The 19,729-nt window shown below is 42.6% G+C and overlaps 1 protein-coding gene across 11 annotated transcripts in view; it reads left to right on the top strand.

The window, feature by feature from the left end:
* The window catches only part of TRAPPC9 (trafficking protein particle complex subunit 9), a 390,153-nt gene that overhangs the window by 21,149 nt on the left and 349,275 nt on the right, over nucleotides 1-19,729 (top strand). For 7 of the 11 annotated variants that reach the window (XR_014057689.1, XR_014057688.1, XM_081504121.1 and 4 more), the window contains exon 5: nucleotides 18,955-19,076. Coding sequence is in view for 8 of the 11 variants with exons in the window: in XM_081504121.1 (XP_081360247.1) it covers nucleotides 18,955-19,076 (122 nt within the window). In the remaining 3 variants the exon portion in view is untranslated. Of the gene's footprint in view, nucleotides 1-5,015; nucleotides 5,043-18,954; nucleotides 19,077-19,729 lie in introns of all 11 variants that reach the window. The other 4 variants (XR_014057687.1, XM_081504118.1, XM_081504117.1 and 1 more) reach the window with 1 other exon arrangement.

Genomic DNA, 19,729 nt, shown 5'->3' with positions numbered 1-19,729 from the left:
AAACATTGAAAGTGATTACAGTGCAAAAGAGAAGTGGCTTTGAAAATGCAAACCTACCACTCGTTTTTCTCTAGTGAGACTTGTTGAAAGGAAAAGTTATAAAGACTGAATTGGTTTTATGTAGTCTGTAGTATGGAAGAAAGGATTAAACCACTGAGTGTTGAGGGAAAGTAAATATCTTTATTGTTTTCTCTCCTTATGATGAATATGCAAGATGTTTTTTTTTATGGCTTAAGTATATTTCTTCATTTGTGAAATTTGAAGAATGTTATTTACCTTGTCTGACTGAGTCAGATACCTTGTACTAAGCACCCAAGAGACGTTCAGTAAAAACTTGCTGTCACAATGACAGATAATTTAGAAGGATCACCTGAATTACTGATGCGTATTCACTGTGTATATACTTTATATGAATGTGACTTAAAGTGACAAGGATTCAGTTACTTTTTTCTTTTAGTGCAGTAGGAAGTTTTGATGAAATGAGTGTCTTCCTGGTAAGATAGGGACTAGCTAAATTGTCTAAAGCTGAAGAACTTGAAGATTATTTATACAGAACATACATTTTTTACAACTCATAATCCATATTGCTGTGTAATCATCCACTAGAACCTCTTAACTGCTAGGAATTTGACCACAGCCACTGACCCTTAGAAAAATCACTATTGATTACTTTCAGAGAATAAGCTTATTTCTTTGGTAGTTAAAATTTTGATGTTTTTTCCTGTAATCTTAATAGGTTTTAAACAATCAAGATGTTGATTTGACATCTGTCGCTTTTCTTTTATAGAGAGAACAAAAGTGGAGCTCATAGTGTTTTAATATATAAATAAATGTTTTGTAGTTCAACAAAATTGTATGATTTGTAGTTAACCACTCTTTGGGAGTGGCTCGGATGGTAAACAATCTGCCTGCAATGCAGGAGATCCAGGTTTGATCCTGGGTCAGGAACATCTCCTGGAGACGGGAATGGTAACCCACTCCAATCTTCTTGTCTGGAGAATTCCACAGACAGAGGATTCTGGTGGGTTATAGTCCATGGAGTTGCAAAGAGTCAGGCATAACTGATCGACTTTCACTGTACTACTGCTACTCTTTGGGAAGTATTTTGCCAGGCACTTAGATTACCTGCTCGTGGAAGCGTGCAGACCTGCCTTTCATGAATACAGAGCTGGTACAGCCAGTGGAGGACGTGAGGACGTGCAGAGCTTTACAGCTGACCGCTGGAAGGACGGGTCTGGGTCTCAGTCTCCCCGCCTGTAAGATGAAGAGGCTGGACTGGATTCCTTCTTCTAAGATCAGTTTCCAAGAGCCTGTGTCTTTTGTTTATGTTCAGGAATGTTAACAATTTCAGATTAAATACTGAATTCCATTCCCTCCCCTGAAGCAGAATTCAGTGTGTGCTGTTAGTATATAAGCTTTTAGTTATAGACTCAGTCTCCTATTTTTGAAAACCTTTTATTAATCCTTTATTATACAGAAAGCCTTTCGGGCCATAGGTGGCGCTGTTGCACCTTTAAAAAGTCTTCATTTTCCTGTTTGTGGAAGATTTAACTGACAGTCCTTTAATTTGACTTTGTTTAGTGCTTCAGGATAGCACATTGTCCACTATGTCTGGTTACCTGGAAGAATTATTCCAGTCATTTATACTTTATTTTTATTCTGTCATCTCAGTGTGAAAATTTCAGGCTTGCTGTGCAAACAATGGCAAAATTGGACTTTCCTTTCAATATTAGAAACCAGTGAGCCATGACTTTATAAAACAGAAGTGGTCCCTGGAGCACCTTAGAGCAGAAAAATATGTTGAACTCCCTGAGTACTGAACCCACTGCTGTGCGTTAATCAGTGGGAGGTGATTTGGTTGATGTAGAAGGGAGGGTAGTTTTTTGACTTGGGTTGAATTCACATGCAACCCCTTTAGCCATGCCAACTTGAGTCAGTTCTTTCTGAATTTCCCCCTTGTCTGTAAAATAGAGATGCTACTGTCTGCTTTGTAGAATGGTGAGAATTAGAAGTTATGTGAAGTGTTTAGCATGGTGGTTATCTCAAAAGAGCACAAACCCTTAGCTCTTGTTTGATATGAAGCCATCATTTTACTGTCTTTAGCAATTACAAAGGAATTAAAACAGGGAAAGCTGGTTTTATGATGAAAGATCCAATTAAGAAATGGGTAAAATATTTGAAGAGGGTCAGTAGTTCCTGTACTCATAATTTAGCAGCAGCATCGGAATGAGGCTGCTATACAGTCACCCTGAACGTTAAGCCGCACCATTTTTGGCTAATTAATTCATGTTGGGGCTCAGGTGGGCCTAGTAATTACACTCCTATTTTCTCCACCAGCCAACTGAGAGACAGGACAAAAGTGTAGGGGGTGGAGGAAATGTCCTCTTTGTTACTGATAAGGCCTCATTCTCCGTGAACTTTAGGGCTTCTGGGAAATTGGTGTCTTAATGTTGTGTCCTGGGGCTGGAGAGGCCGCTCCAGGGTCGCAGCTGGCCCTTGTGAGGGGACCTGTTCCCGCTGTGCTCAGGAGCTGAGCATCCTGGGCACTTCCCAAGGGTGGCCAGCACCTGGGCAAAGAAAGGTTTCCCGTGTCCCCCTTTTCTCCCAAGCTCTCTGAGCCCGCTCCTCAGCCCGTTTGTGTGAGGAGGGCTGGCCATGGGTCAGGGGTCGGGAGTGTGGAGGGCAAAGCCCATGGGGTCACGAAACAGTTGGACACAACTGAGCACGCATGCGTGCACGCAGGGCACGCTTCATAGGCACCGTTTGCTGAGCACCTGAAGTGTGCTGTGTACTTTTCTAAGCATTTTACAGACACTGCTTTAATCCTTTAATCCTCGCAACAACCAAGTGAGGTGGGTTTGATTATGATCCCAGTTTTACAGATGTGGGGATGAGGCACAGACAGAGAGGCTAAGTGATTTGACCACAGAGCTGGTAAGCAGCAGAGCTGGGATTCAAACCTCGCCAGTCTGGGTCCAGGCTCTCAGAGTTCAGCCTGTCTGTGGGCCTGTACATACACCTGTCCATCGGGCAGCCTGGAAAAGGTGTGGAAGGGAGAGTTACACGAGCGTTCACAGTTCTGTCTCAGCCACAGTCCATGGACTGTGACCCTCATTTTTCGTGGTCTAAGCAGCAGGTCTGTTCAAGTTTGGTTAATGTGAAACCCATCCATCAGAGGTGGATGATGCTGATAATATAATTTCTGAGCACACTGAGGTACCCATGAAGCTCTGGCTGGACAATGTCCTGTTTCTCATTGTGATTTCTTCAGACAGTGCCAATTATTATCTCCACACCCCCTCACACACGGATATGAGATGAGAAGCTTCTGAGTAGCCCAGATAATCAGTTAGCAGAGCCCACCAATCAGAAGACTGTCATGTACCTAGAAGTGGGTTTAATGAAAGGAAAGCGCTTCCAGGGAGTCCAGTTAAAGTACACCTGGTAGAAAGCCGTCCATTTTATGTGGCTGAGCTTGTTCTTTGTTGTTCGAAAAGATCGGATTAGATGAATTAGCTTAAAAGACAAAAAAGGGTCGTTTCAGGTGGTACATCCACATCAGTAAGACGTGGTAGTTGACCACCTGGGTGAGTCATGAGATAGAAAGATTTTTACAAACTTCATAAAGCAGCCTGAAAAGCCCTGCAGTCTCAGGGCAGTTAGCATGGGACCCCATTCATCCCCGGACGCCCTGAGGGGTTGAGCAATCGATGATTATGATAATGACTCTGAGGCATCAAAAAAAAAGGTCTCCTATTTAAAGGCTGTGGCACAGGATACTATATTTGACCAGAGTTTTCACTTAACAGGACGTTTTTCGCACTATCTGGAAATCTCAAATTCCCCGAGGTTCCCCACAGCCAATACCCTCTCGGTGCAGACCTGGCGGCACTTCTCATGGGGCCGTGATGGAGCAGCACCCCTGGCTCCCCGTCCGTCTGTCAGTCCGTCCGCACCACAGGCTTTCTCATCCCCACCTGCCTTGCAGGGCTGCTCAGACAGTCACATGTGATGGTTGTCAAGCATTGCGTTTGGTGTATAGTCAGTGTCAACAATAGAAAGCTCCTGTTTCTTATTATAATGGTGGCTTCTGGATCGCAGTGATTTTTAGTCTGCATTTAAAAATAAAGATTGCAGTACACAAAGTGGCTCTTAAGTAGCACCCTGAGAGCTGTTCTCTGTGTGGACAGTTGAATACATGTGCTATTTCAGTAAGACTGTGTTATTGGGACACAGCTTTGTGAATCTTGTTAATGTGTTTAAAAACTGTCAGAGCTGATGATCGGCAGAATTCTTGGATCTGGTGCCTCTTAGGGTGTGATTTGCCATTGTGAGAAATTGCATTCTACGGAGAAGGCTAACTGGGTCTCATTGATATTTGGATGATTCAGCAGATGATCAAGGCTTTCAAAGCCTTCTTGATAATTAATGAGGTTAACAGTTTTGTGTTGTAGACTAACTACAGAGCTACCTTCTAGAAATTGGAAGTCCTCAGCCTGTGAAGTGTCCAGTAATTCAGTGTGTGTGTGAGTGTGTGTGTGTGTGTGTGTGTGTGTGTGTGTGTGTGTGAGTGTGATTTCAGGAAAGGAGAAATAAGTTCCATGTAGCCATCTGATACTTTTCTCTTCCAGGCCAAGGTGTGGGCATTTATTTACACAGATAAATTGGTAGTTCACTTTCACTTCTGTCACTTGGCCTATTTGTGGAAATAAGAAATTGTCATACTTGTTTCAGAAGAGGTGGGGAGCATGAGCTTAGAAAGTTGGGAGGGAAGCAGACAGGGAGGCACATTACTGTTTGTGCAGGGTATGAGAACCAGTAGCTTTCCTTTTTTTCCTTCTAAAGCATAAAGGCATTGGATTGTAACATACTGTTACTCAGAATTGTTTTTCTGATCAGACACAAGTGTCTCAGGTTTTTCAAGGCTATGTGAATTATGAAATATGATTTAGTAGTTATCTTTAAAAGTGGTTTTGTTTTTCAGATAAAAGATCATAATCTGTTCTTTCTTCCAGGGGCCCAAGAAGTTCTCATTGACCCAGGTACATGATCTATGTGCTTAGTTTCTCTCGGTTATTTTTTTTAAGTGCTTGTTTCATGGTGGTGTGAATGAATGGTTAAAGTTTCTGAATTGTGATCTTTGGAACGTGCTGATTTAAGTAACTTTTAAATCAGAACAGTTACAAACGTGATCACTGTTTGTTCCTTGTTTGATGGGGCACCCTATTGATTTATGTTGTCTGTTCAAGAGGGAAGTCCTTCCTCCAGCATGGTTAAGTGAATGATTTGCAGTGTGCCTTTAAAATTGTCTGAATGCACTGAGCATGCCTGTCCAGTTAATTTTGAAGTCATGATTCTGCTCTGATTCTGTGGCTTATACTCGTCTCAATGTGAATTTGAACTCTCTGTTGCATTTTGTGTGTGTGTTAACAAGGAAAGACATTGTGCATTTTTTTTTTTTTTTGCAGAGGTGGGTTTTCCTTTCCCCTTTTAATGTCTTCTTTAATTAATATAGCAAAAATCTCTTTTATTGCAGTGTGTAATTATTTCAAAATGAGATCTATTATTTTCTGGCTTAATTGGAAACAATGACAGAGTCATTAAAAAAAAAAAAGAAAACCCTCTCATCGTTTGAAGGATAGAAATCAGGTGGTCACGCTTACGCGTGCTTTGTGACAAACACACCTTCTCTCATCTCATTGTATATCTTGCTTCTGAGATGAAACTGCTTCAGGTTTGTAGATTTTTGTTTTAACATTTGTGTTGCATTCTTCCTCTAGGCTGATGTTCCCTGATGGAGTTTGTGGAAGTGTTTCCCTTCCTATCTGTAGGAAGGGAAGCAAATGCTCTGTGGTGTTTTCAGGAGACCCGAGTTGCTGATGAGAAAGCAGCTGAGGTTGGGCTCTGTAGCTGAAGGACACTCCTGCACCTCCTGGCTGGAACCAATGAACAATGAAATCAATGTTAGATGTGTTGGTGTTTGACCAGTAGAAGTTATTGAGGCCACACCGGCTAGTTTTGCCTGATGGGAAGTCCTGGATTCACTTGCAGGAGAACTGGATGCTTTACTAAGTAGAAGGAGCTTAGAGATGTCAGAAAAATCAGTCACACATTGAGATTAAAGGAAGAATGTAATATGTTTTACTTCTGCAACTTTTCAAGATAAGGTGGTATCGAGATGAAACAGTCTTGAGTGCTGAGAGTAAACTGGAGGGTGTTTCTGTGGGGGCTGTTGTTCAGGCGCATGTCAGGATCCCGTGGGAGAGCTTGAAGCTGGCCGGAGAACCAGGGTCTGGTGTCCCAGGGCGCCCTCCATCACGATTCCAGGTGAGAAGGACGCAGCCTGGGCCTCTCCTCCCCCAGGGAGAGCGAGGAGAGATTGAGATTCTGCACCCCCCCACCCCCAGTCCTTTCATGCCCCGGGCCACTCCAGTTCACCGGGAACCTTCTAGCCTCTGCTCGTGGGGCCTTTGTCCAGGGCTGGCCGAGCCCTCTCTTCACTCGCCAGCATCTCCTGTGTCTCAGATGTTAGGCTCGACCCCTCTGCCCGCTAAATACATGTCGGTGGGAAGCCTGCTGGTGGGGAGCCGTGCGCTCGGACTCCATCTCTCGATGGCTGGTGTTCTCGCTTTTGGCTCCATAGAAAACCCAGCCCGAAACTGGATCACTGTCTTAATTTTTGAACTTTCAGTGGGTGAATTATTTGAAGCAGACTGTCTCAGGGTTTTCGCTGCCCTCTTTCCGCACAGCCGGAAGGAGGCGTTTGACAGCCCCTGGTTGCTGGCTCCGGAGCTTGTTTGGTGGGGCGCACCGACAGAGCAAGCCAGGGCTTCTCCTCCAGCCGCCTCTCACAGCTCAGCTTCCGAGCCCTTGATCGGCATTTGAAGCAGATGCTTCGTGGTGTCATGCTGTTGTTTCTTGTCATTCCTGAATGTTTCGTGAATGTTCAGCCCCTGTTTCCAGTGAAATGATTTTTTGTCCAATTCAGTTAACCCAAATTTGCTTTTCCCACTTTCATGTTGATGGGAGTTTCTTCTTCCTGTAATAAAAGTGAGAAGTTTGCACTGACAATGTCAAAGAACTGGTCCAAGGGGCTTTTTTACTCTTAACAGTTCATACAGTTCACCCATTAAAACATACAGAGGTTCTGCTGTATGCCCAGAGTGGTGTGTCACCATCAGTCTTGGACGTTTTCATCTCCCCAGTCACCCTCCACTTTCCCTGACCTCCCCTGCCCCATGCAGCAACTCTTCTGTCTCTCTGGATTTGCCTGTTCTAGACATTTTGTATAAATGGAATCCTACAACTTGTAGTCTTTTGTGACTAACTTCTTTAGCTTAGCATAATGTCTTCAATGTTCGTATTGTAGCATGGGTCAGTACTTCATGTTTTGTTTTTGCTGAATGATATTTCACCTTATGGATAGACTTTTTATTTACCCATTCATCAGCTGATGGACATTTGGGTTGTTTCTACTTTTTGGCTGTTAAAGAGTAATGGTGCTGTGAACATTCATGTATAAGTTTTTACGTGGACATGTTTTCGGTTCTCGTATGTGCCTAGGAAGTAGAAGTACTGGGTCCTGTGGTAGCTAAGTGTTTAACTATTTGAGGAACTGCCAGATTGTTTTCCAAAGTGGTTGTGCTATTTAACAATCTTACCGGCAGTGTATGAGAGTTTCAGTTTCTCTATCCTCATCAATGCTTGTTATTATCTTTCCCTTTTTTTTTTTTTTGCAGTTCTATGACTTTATTTGACAATTACTGGTTAGTTTTCATCCACCGTAACCATCTATAGATTTCTGATGACAGTGATAGATATGTAGGTAACCAACGTACAGAGCTTGTGTGGAGAGTCTTTGTTGTTTTCTGCCGACCACACACAATACAGGACATTCCTATTCCTTTGGCCTAGCAGCTTGGTTGATCCTGGTGTCAGCGCACACATCTGGAACTCCTGTCTCCTTCATGACAGATTGCAGGGTTTCTTTGAGTACCCGAGGGGCACGCTTCTCGAAAGCCCGTCCATGGGAGCTCTTGTGAAGACTGATAGTGTATTTTCCGGTCACCACCTTGTTGAAGGTGAGCTGGGCCTTCTTCTTGCCACACTTCTTGATGGGAGCCACCTAAACAGGTGACAAGGAGGCTGCGGGTGGAGTGGGATAAACCCAGGCCCGGTCCTCTCTCCTGGCCAGCTTCATGCAACCATCCCAGGGCTCTTGGAGTCCCAGGTCTGGGTGTTGTTATCTTTTTGATTATAGCTATTCTTATGAGTGTTAAGTGGATTCTCTTTGTAGGGTTTTGTTTTTTTTTTGGTTTGTTTAAAGTGTTAATGTGATTTTTATTTGTCTTTGTAAATATCTGTGTACATTTAGTAATGGTAAAATTTCAAAAGTATGCCATATTATATATATATGGAGTATAGTTGATTTATAATGCTGTGTTCATTTCAGGTATACAGCAGAGTGAATCAGTTATACATATACTGCATAAAATCCACTCTTTTTTTTAGGTTATTTTCCCATAATAGGACATTATGGAGTGCAGCTCCCTGTGCTATACAGTAGGTCGTATTAGTGACCTATTTTATATGTAGTAGAGAGTCTATGTCAATACTAGTCTCCCAGTTTATCCCTCCCCTCTTTATCCTCTGGTAATCATAAGTTTGTTTTCTACATCTGTGACTCTACTTCTGTTTTGTCAATAAGTTCATTTGTACCCTTTTTTAAGGTTCCATATATAAGCAGTGTCATTTATTTGTCTTTCTTGTGTCTCACTTCACTCAGTACAACAGTCTCTAGGTCCATCAATGTTGCTGCAAGTGGTATTAGTTTGTTCTGTTTTATGACTGAGTGATATTCTGTTGTATATGTGTACCACGATCTTCTTTGTCCATTTCTCCATTGATGGGCACTTAGGTTACTTCCATGTCCTGGCTATTGTAAACAGTGCTGCAGTGAACATTACAGGGCATGCATCTTTTTGTATTGTAATTTTCTTCATCTCCTTGTAGTTTTGATTTGATTTCCTTTATAGCTAATGATACCAAACATCTTTTCATTGTGCTTATTGGCCATTTGTACATTTTGCTTGAAAAATGTCTTTTCAGATCCTTTATTTTTTTTCTAAAATATTTGTTTATTTATTTGGCTGCTCAGGGTCTCAGTTGTGGCATGCAGGCTCCTTGTTGCAGCATGTGGGATCTAGTTCCCTGGCCAGGGAACGAACCGGGCCCCCTGCATTAAGAACAGGGAGTCTTAGCCACTGGACCAGCAGGAAGGTCCCCAGATGCTTTATTTTTGATTGAGCTATTTGTCTTTTTATTATTGAGTTCTAAGAGTTCCTGACAGAATGTGGTCCACTGGAGAAGGGCATGGCAAACCACTTCAGTATTCTTGCCTTGAGAACCCCATGAACAGTATGAAAAGGCAAAAAGATAGGACACTGAAAGATGAACTCCCCAGGTCAGTAAGTACTCAATATGCCACTGTAGATTAGTAGAGAAATAACTCCAGAAAGAATGGTGGGATGGAGCCAAAGCAAAAATGATACCCAGCTGTGGATGTGACTGGTGATAGATGCAAAGTCCGATGCTGTAAAGAGCAATATTGCATAGGAACCTGGAATGTTAGGTCCATGAATCAAGGCAAATTGGAAGTGGTCAAACAGGAGATGGCAAGAGTGAACGTCGACATTCTAGGAATCAGTGAACTAAGATGGACTGGAATGGGTGAATTTAACTCAGATGACCATTATATCTACTACTGTGGGCAAGAATCCCTTAGAAGAAATGGAGTAGCCATCATGGTCAACAAAAGAGTCCGAAAGGCAGTACTTGGATGCAATCTCAAAAATGATAGAATGATCTCTGTTCGTTTCCAGGGCAAACCATTCAATATCACAGTAATCCAAGTCTATGCCCCGACCAGTAACGCCGAAGAAGCTGAAGTTGAAGGGTTCTATGAAGACCTACAAGACCTTCTAGAACGAACACCCAAAAAAGATGTCCTTTTCATTACAGGGGACTGGAATGCAAAAGTAGGAAGTCAAGAAACACCTGGTGTAACAGGCAAATTTGGCCTTGGAGTCCAGAATGAAGCAGGGCAAATGCTAATCGAGTTTTGCCAAGAGAACGCACTGGTCATAGCAAACACCCTCTTCCAACAACACAAGAGAAGACTCTACACATGGACATCACCAGATGGTCAACACCAAAATCAGACTAATTATATTCTTTGCAGCCAAAGATGGAGAAGCTCTATACAGTCAGCAAAAACAAGACCGGGAGCAGACTGTGGCTCAGATCATGAACTGCTTATTGCCAAATTCAGGCTTAAATTGAAGAAAGTAGGGAAAACCACTAGTCCAGTCAGGTATGACCTAGATCAAATCCCTTATGAGTATACAGTAGAAGTGACAAATAGATTTAAGGGACTAGATCTGATAGAGTGCCTGATGAACTATGGACAGAGGTTCGTGACATTGTACAGGAGATAGGGATCAAGACAATCCCCATGGAAAAGAAATGCAAAAAAGCAAAATGGCTGTCTGAGGAGGCCTTACAGATAGCTGGGAAGAGAAGAGAAGCGAAAAGCAAAGGAGAAAAGGAAAGATATTCCCATCTGAATGCAGAGTTCCAAAGAATAGCAAGGAGAGATAAGAAAGCCTTCCTCAGCGATCAATGCAAAGAAATAGAGGAAAACAACAGATTGGGAAAGTCTAGAGATCTCTTCAAGAAAATTAGAGATACCAAAGGAACGTTTCATGCAAAGATAGGCTCGATAAAGGACAGAAATGGTATGGACCTAACAGAAGCAGAAGATATTAAGAAGAGGTGGCAAGAATACACAGAAGAACTATACAAAAAAGATCTTCACGACCCAGATAATCATGATGGTGTGATTACTCACCTAGAGCCAGACATCCTGGAATGTGAAGTCAAGGGGCCTTAGAAAGCATCACTACGAACAAAGCTAGTGGAGGTGATGGAATTCCAGTTGAGCCATTTCAAATCCTGAAAGATAATGCTGTGAAAGTGCTACACTCGATATGCCAGCAAATTTGGAAAACTCAGCAGTGGCCACAGGACTGGAAAAGGTCAGTTTTCATTCCAATCCCAAAGAAAGGCAATGCCAAAGAATACTCAAACTACCCCACAATTGCACTCATCTCACACGCTAGTCAAGTAATGCTCAAAATTCTCCAAGCCAGGCTTCAGCAATACATGAACCGTGAACTTCCAGATGTTCAAGCTTGTTTTAGAAAAGGCAGAGGAACCAGCAATCAAATTGCCAATATCTGCTGGATCATCGAAAAAGCAAGAGAGTTCCAGAAAAACATCTATTTCTGCTTTATTGACTATGCCAAAGCCTTTGACTGTGTGGATCACAAGAAACTGTGGACAATTCTGAAAGAGATGGGAATACCAGACCATCTGACCTGTCTCTTGAGAAACCTGTATGCAGGTCAGGAAGCAACAGTTAGAACTGGACATGGAACAACAGACTGGTTCCAAATAGGAAAAGGAGTACATCAAGGCTGTATATTGTCACCCTGCTTATTTAACTTATATGCAGAGTACATCATGAGAAACGCTGGGCTGGAAGAAACACAAGCTGGAATCAAGATTGCCGGGAGAAATATCAATAACCTCAGATATGCAGATGACACCACCCTTATGGCAGAAAGTGAAAAAGAACTAAAGAGCCTCTTGATGAAAGTGAAAGAGGAGAGTGAAAAAGTTGGCTTAAAGCTCAACATTCAGAAAACTAAGATCATGGCATCCGGTCCCATCACTTCATGGGAAATAGATGGGGAAACAGTGGAAACAGTGTCAGACTTTTTTGGACTCCAAAATCACTGCTGATGGTGATTGCAGCCATGAAATTAAAAGACGCTTACTCCTTGGAAGGAAGCTTATGGCCAACCTAGATAGCATATTTAAAAGCAGAGACGTTACTTTGCCAACAAAAGTTCGTCTAGTCAAAGCTATGGTTTTTCCAGTAGTCATGTATGGATGTGAGAGTTGGACGGTGAAGAAAGCTGAGCGCTGCAGAATTGATGCTTTTGAACTGTGGTGTTGGAGAAGACTCTTGAGGGTCCCTTGGACTACAAGGAGATCCAATCAATTCATCCTAAAGGAGATCAGTCCTGGGTATTCATTGGAAGGACTGATGTTGAAGCTGAAACTCCAATACTTTGGCCACCTCATGCGAAGAGTTGACTCATTGGAAAAGACCCTAATGCTGGGTAGGATTGGGGGCAGAAGGAGAAGGGGATGACAGAGGATAAAATGGTTGGATGGCATCACTGACTTGATGGACATGGGTTTTGGTAAACTCCGGGAGTTGTTGATGGACAGAGAGGCCTGGCGTGCTGCGATTCATGGGGTCGCAAAGAGTCGGACACGACTGAGCGACTGAACTGAACTGAAGAGTTCCTCTTATGTTGTAGATGCAAGCTCCTTATCAGACGGTTGGCAAACATTTTCTCCTGTTCTGTGTGTTGTTCTTCCATTTTCTTGATGGTGTCCTTTGAAGCATGTAAGTTTTGAATTTTGATGAAGTCCACTTTATCTAAATTTTCTTCGTTGCTTGTGCTGTCAGTGTCATATCTAAGATCTGAGGTATTTTATGTAAACTTTATATTTAAAGCAGTTTAATTCTTACGACAGATCTAGGAGAGAGGTACCGTTGTTATCCCGTCTAGATGAGGAAACTGAGATGCAGAGAAGTTCATTGACTTGTCAGGGTTACAGCTAGTGAGTGGGGATGTGGGAATTCAGACCCATACATTTGTCTCCAGCATCTGTTCTCTTAGCCACCATCCTCTATTCCTTTCTATAGGACTAGTTAATTAAAGTCTTTACTTCTTTGAGTTCTTATTAATTTTTTTTTCTCTTTAGGGACCTCATCTCTTCATTTACCTTGCAGAGCTCGGTGTCGTTTTATTTTAGGTCTAATGTAGGTGGAAGCGTTGCTATCAGTTAATTTCTGTATTACCCTCCTGTGATAATTGTTGCTAATTGACCTAATAAAGTCATACTTAAGTCTTTTCTGGTCATTACACTAGAAGTAGAGTCATAGCTATAGAATACTCAAAGAAAGTATTTGATTTTATTTTGCTAACCAGTGAAATAAAACCTCAGTGTTGACATAGATTATAAATTTTCCAGAATAGGGTCATTGTCTTCCTTGTATTTCATTTTGTTTGGTCACGATGTGTCCAACAGTGCCTTGTTGTCCAGCAGATTAGTTAGAACATGGTGCTCATGAATCATTGTAATGACAGAATTTTGACAACAGTATCTGCTGTTTGTTTCACAAGGAAAAAGGTAATATAGAGATACCGCTCGGATCTATTTTAAAAGCCTGGAATTTTGATTCCTATAGAAAATACCTGTAGAAAGGTATTTTCACTAATTTTAGGTCTATCTTAGACACATTATGGTTACAGAGCAGAGTAAATTTATTAGCTAGATTTTACAAGAGAAGTATACTATTGATTATTTGTTTTAATTAAAATATTCTGCCTAGTGCTCATGAGTGAACAAATTAAAATATTCTGCCTAGTGCTCATGAGTGAACAAAAATAAGTTTGCATTTATATATGACATGGGGGCAGGCTTCCTACATATATATAAATGTTTTGATCTTTTTTTTAGAATATTTTTGTAGCTTTTCAACTATATTCTAACTTTAGAATTGTATTTAAGAAAACTATCACTGTGTCTGGTGCAGTTTGCACTGAGTTTATCCTGTCTTATGCACAGAATTCCACCATCTCCTGGGTAAAGATTTTTCACTCATTATATTGAGTTAATGTCATAGTTATAGGAACTGTGATTTCTAGGCCTTTGCTCTCCATGCTTTTGAAGTTGGCTATCAAATATGACTTTCCCTTTGTTTCTTGGGTTTTCATTGTTCAATTAGAGTTTTTGAAGATGAATGTATTTTAATATTTTGTACAGATTTCCCTAGAAACTTGTTGTGTTTTCAGTTTATGAAAACTTAAATATACTCTTGTTTTTATTTTTTTAATTTAATTTAATTTTTAGCCACACTGCATGGCTTGGGGGATCTTGGTTCCTCACCCTGAATTGAACCCAGGCCACCGCCGTGAAAGTACCACCAAGTCAGTGAGTCCTCACCACTGGATTGCCAGGCGATTCTCTAGTCTTGTTTTTAAGTAGTTACTTTTCGTTAGGTATTTGTTTCTATTTATAATAAAGACTTTTCATTTATTTTAAAATTTATATATTTTTCATTGAAGGATGATTGCCTCACTATGTTGCTGGCCTCTGCCATACATTCACATGAGACAGCCATGGGCATACACATGTCCCCGCCCTCCTGAAGCTCCCTCCCACCTCCCACCCCTTCCTACCCCTCTAGCTATTAGAGAGCCCCAGTTTGGGTTCCCTGAGTCATACAGAAAATCCCCATCGGTTATCTGTCTTACACATGGTGGCGTATATGCTTCCATGTTACTCTCTCGCTGTGTCCCACCCTCTCCTTCCTCCCCCCCAACCTGGGTCCATGAGTCTGTCCTCTGTGTCTGTGTCTCTGTTGTTGCCCTGTAAGTAGAGTCATAGGTCGCCCTGTGAAAAAAGGTAGCATATTACATATACCTTTTAACACTTGGCTTTTTTTGGTTTTATTTTAAATTTTATTTTACTGTGTCTGTTTTTACCATCTTATCCTGGAAATCGGTCCGTATCAGCTTGCGGACATCATCCTGCTTCCCTCTCCAGGGGATCTTCCTGACCCAGGGGTTGAACCTGGGTCTCCCGCACCGCAGGCGGACTCCTTACCATGGGAGACACCCAGGAAGCCCCGTTCATTTTCTCTGCGTGTCTTATCTATTTTACTGTGTTTTATTTAACCAGCCTTCTACATGTGGACATTTTGGTTGTCTCCATACTCTGTAAATTACAAATGACACTGTAGTGAGTAAGCTTGTATGTGTGCGTTTTTGTGTTGTTGGAGTTGTGTCTTTGGCATAAATTCCTACACAGGGAATCACTGGATCAAAAGGTAAACATGTATGGACTTCTATTCAGTTTTTGCCAAATTCTTCTCGATCATGGTCACACCGTTTGGCATTCTCAGTGGCAGTGCATGAGAGTGCCTTTTCAGCACAAGTTCACCTGCAGAGCCTGTTGTTAAGCTTTTACGTTTTTGCCAACTAGACAGTTGAGAAATGGTATCTCTTACTATTAGTGAATTTGAATTTATTTTTAATGTTTAAGGGCTATTTCTATGTTTTATTAAATGAATTATCTGCTCATATCTTTTGCTCATTTTGTTCTTTTGGATTTTTAGATTCTTTTTTCCTCTCAATTTTTATGGCCTCTTGATATATTAGGGATATTAGCCCTTGGTGATTTATGTTGAAAATACTTTTCTCTTTGGTTGCTTTATGTTTTGGCTTCATTTATGGTATTTTCCCTGTGTTTTTAAGTAATTGAATTTATTAATTTTTAAAATTGCCTTTGGATTTGAATCATATTTGGGCTTCCCTGGTAGTGCAGCTGGTGAAGAATCTGCCTGCAATGCAGGAGACCGTGGTTTGGTTCCTGGGTCGGGAAGATCCCCTGGAGAAGGGATAGGCTACCCACTCCAGTATTCTTGGGCTTTCCTGGTAGCTCAGACAGTAAATAATCCACCTGCCATGTGAGAGACCTGGGTTCCATCCCTGGGTTGGAAAGATCCCTGGGTTGGGAAGATGCCTGAGTTGGGACAATCCCCTGAAATCATCCGTAGAGAGCCTTTCCCTATATTCAGGTTTTAGAGGAACTTACCCATGTTTTTTGAGCTTCTTTATGCTCTTCTGTTGTGTATTTAGATCCTGGACCATTTGGAGTTTGTTCCTGTGTTTGGTGTGAAGTGTGGGTCTGGTTTTATCTTTCCCCAAATGGCCTTCCAGCTGTCTCAGTACTATTTACTGACAAGCCCATCTTTGCCCCAGTCATTGGTGCCAGAGGAGTTTATCCTGCACTTGTCCCGTTAGCATCAGGCTTCCCAGCTGCCCTGTCTTCCTGCTGTTCCCCTGCAGGTCAAGGCTGGTGGTGCCCACGTGACAGGGTTTGTCTCCTCATTCGGGAGCAGATGCAGGTGACCTTGTGTAGTGCCAGCCTGCTGGTCATTGCTGGAGTCACCACCACACTGGTACTTGCCTGATCTAAGCCCTTGTTTTTGAGGTTTTGCCTTTCTCTCTCTGCTGCCTCACATGTCTCTGCTTTATTCCCTCTCATTCCTGTTTCTCTTTGTCTGTCGAGTTTCTACCTTGTGCCTCCTGTACGCTCTTGCCCGTCCTAGGAATGCGGTAACGCCCTCTTGACTGGATGATTAAACGGTCATTGGGTTGATACTTGAGAGCCCTTGTGATGATTTTCCCTCCAACTTTCCCATCCTCTTCTTAACTGTGCCCTTTCCTTTCCTTTGCTCTAGCCTGGGTTTCAGCCTGCCGGTGGCACTGATTTTTCCTGTCTGTAGATTCCTTGTTTTACTGGTTCACAATAATGTTACACGTGGGCTGTCAAAACTTTATAGGTGTCAAGAAAGATCAAATCCATTGCATACCAGTATTTTTAGAGGGTGTTATTCTTTTATTGAGTGAAATTAAATCATCGGCCCCACTAAGCTCTCCTGTGAGCTGTGTTCTTTTTACGTTCCTACAGATTATATTTTTCTGGGTTGCTGCCTATGCCTTTTCCCCCAGCCTCGCACCTGGAGTTCAGTAAATCATTAAAATTGAAGTAAAAGTCTCTCAGTCGTGTCTGACTCTTTGCAACTTCATGGACTATGTAGTCCATGGGATTCTCCAGGCAAGAATACTGGAGTGGGTAGCCTATCTCTTCTCCTGGGGATCTTCCCAACCCAGGGATCAAACTGGGGTCTCCTGCCTTGCAGGCAGATTCTTTACCAGCTGAACCATCAGGGAAGCCCAAGAGTACTGGAGTGGGTAGCCTATCCCTTCTCCAGGGGATTTTCCTGACCCAGGAATTGAACCGGGGTCTCCTGCATTGCAGGCAGATTCTTTACCGGCTGAGCTACCAGGGAAGCCCCTAAATCATTAAGGGAACCCTCATTATCAGTGGTTCCCCCCACTTTTTTTAAAGGATAGGGGGAACGTTTGCTCCTTATCCCTTGTTGGGAGCTTCTTGATGAGGTGAGTTTCCATAGGAAGAATGAAGACCCACCTTGTGCTGACCCCCACTCATCCCCTTCTTTTCTTCAAGGGAAAAGGGTCAAATTTGACAATGTAAAGACAAATTGTTAGAGCTGATGAGATGAATGAAGATGACCTATCACCTGTGAAATATTACTCCACGCCAGAATGCAGTGTGCGGTGAACGTGAAGAGCACATAGTGCAGGCCAAACACCACAGCTAGAAACGCAGGCCTGAGTCCACACCCTGCTCTGGAGAAACAGCTCTGAGATCTGGAGAACTGGTAGGCGTGCTTGGCCTTTCCAGGACCGTTTCTTGTCCTGCAGAAACAGGGCTCGCTAGGAGTCCCCCCCTCGTAGACTTGCTGTGGGTTGTAAAAGAGGACAGGAGTGGACACCCCCACACAGGTCCTGATTCCTCGTAAGTACAGAACAACACAGGTTTCGTGCGACGGAATCATGACCACCCAGGGTGGCCCTTTAGGGCTCCAAGGGTGCCGTGTGCTTTGGAGATGGACTTCTCAACTCTGCAAGGACCCAGGGTTGTGTCGTTGGGCCTTGCTGATTTGAATCTATTCTTTAGAAAGTATAGATTTTAGGTGTTTTTTCAAGCGTGCATGCCCTCTTATTATTTATAGTTCTACCCTCTCATCTCTTGCTGGGATTTTCATAAAATCTGTAGAAACTCAAAACCCGAGGCCACCTGCCTCCTCCTGTCTCTCTTGTGCTTCTTTCTCCCCTGATTGAAGGGGCCTCTGTATAGGGAACGTTCTCTGTTACCCTTTTCCTGGCGTCTCTCTCTCCGTCTGCTCATCTTTCACCTGTCCTCCTATCCGCTTATCTATCTGCTCACTCTTCCGTCTTGTTCCAAAAAGCATCAGAGGCAGCTTACAGAATACCAGAATACCAGATGAGTAGGTGAGAAATGGGGCCCAGTTTAGACAGCAAGGCAAGGAGATGAGCTCACGCAAGGGGTGCGGGCTGAGTGAGGCACACGCCTTTGCCCCGTGAGTTCCAAGATTGACAGCAAGCATGTGCCTGAATGCCCCAGCAGAAACACGAGGGAAACAGGATTTGTGGGAGATGCTCTCTGTCCGTGAAATAAACAAGGGGCTTAGGAGAAGCCAGCTTTTCCTGCTCCGAGGCTTAGGAGAATAATTTTTGAATGTTCTCTGAAATCAAAGAGTATTTCATTTTTTTTTTTTTGGTCAGAGTTCTCTGTGTCTTTGGTTACATTTTATAAATGGAAATGTCTCCGGAACTCTTCTCCCTGTGTGTATGATGGCTAGGGAATTAGGTGGTTCTGCTTATTGACAGGGCTTGGCCAGAAGTAGAAAATTACAGCCTTGGAAAGGATGTCAGTATTTGCAAGTTATGTGTTTCTTCAGTGCTCAGTTCAGGGAACATTTTCACATAGTTTATCTCCGTTTGAGGGCGCAGTGTGGCCTCTCACTAGCATTAAGAGCTTTAGTGCTGGGAGATAGTGCATGCTGACTGCATTGCCGTCAAGACAACTGAGCTAGTTATTGTAGACGTGTTACTTTTATATAATGCATTTCATGTTCTTTAATAAAAAGTTTCAACAGGGAGGAAGGCTTTATTCTGAGTTAATTAACATTGAATACAATGTGTAAGCGGTGAAGACTTTTGAAAACGGTGTCGTTATTTAAATTTCAGCCTGGAGTATTCGAGCTTTATCTCATCTGCGCCCCTCTTTTAAAGTGACAAAGCAACAAGGCGGAGAAAGCGAAAGGCTGTTTCTTGTCTTCCCCTCGGTGTGCAGGTGCCCTCACCGCCAACGGCATCAACGCAGACACCAGCGCTGAGATTGGGCGGGCGAAGAACTGCCTGAGCCCCGAGGACATCATTGAGAAGTACAAGGAGGCCATCTCCTACTACAGCAAGGTGATTGCCCCCGCAGGTCCTTTATGCGACCGTGCTGCTTTGGTCAGGAGTCCCTGTGGTACACTGGGTAATACTGCCGCAGGACCTTCTAGTTAGTTGTTTCTGTAAGTATTCACGTGTTGTTCCCGGGTGCATAATACCATATGCCTGAAAATGGTTTTTGTTGATTGAAAATGCTGTATATTTAATTTAGTGTCCGAAAAAAGGGGGGAAAGAGGCTATCATAGCCCCGCTACTCAAGATAACATCTCAATATCTATTTTCTGTTCTTTTTTGCCAGTGTATATTATCTGTATCATAAAAATGGTGAGATTCTGTACTTATTTACTGTGTGGAGACGTACATTTTTCATTTGGCATATTATGTGTGTTTCTACATTATCGAATTTTCTGTGACATAATTTTTAATCAGCTGTATAGCAATCCATCTTGTGGATCCACCTTTTTTTTTTTTTACTTTGGACTGAAGAAAAGTTTAAATTTCAAATATATTTAACTGAAATGCTGGAAAAAGGCCTGGGGTTGTACAGAAGAGTGATAGCGAGTGAACAATGAATGTCCTCTACTTCCCCTCCCCTTATGCCCTAAGAAGAGCAACTATTAACAATTTGGGCTTCCCAGGTGGTGCTAGTGGCAAAGAACCCACCTGCCAAT

The sequence above is a fragment of the Giraffa tippelskirchi genome, chromosome 6 (genome assembly GCF_054371585.1).
Source record: "Giraffa tippelskirchi isolate mGirTip1 chromosome 6, T2T-mGirTip1v1.2.pri, whole genome shotgun sequence".
NCBI classification, from domain to species: Eukaryota; Metazoa; Chordata; class Mammalia; order Artiodactyla; family Giraffidae; genus Giraffa; species Giraffa tippelskirchi.
Note: the sequence above shows the minus strand (reverse complement) of the source record. Positions and strands in the feature narration are given on the sequence as shown.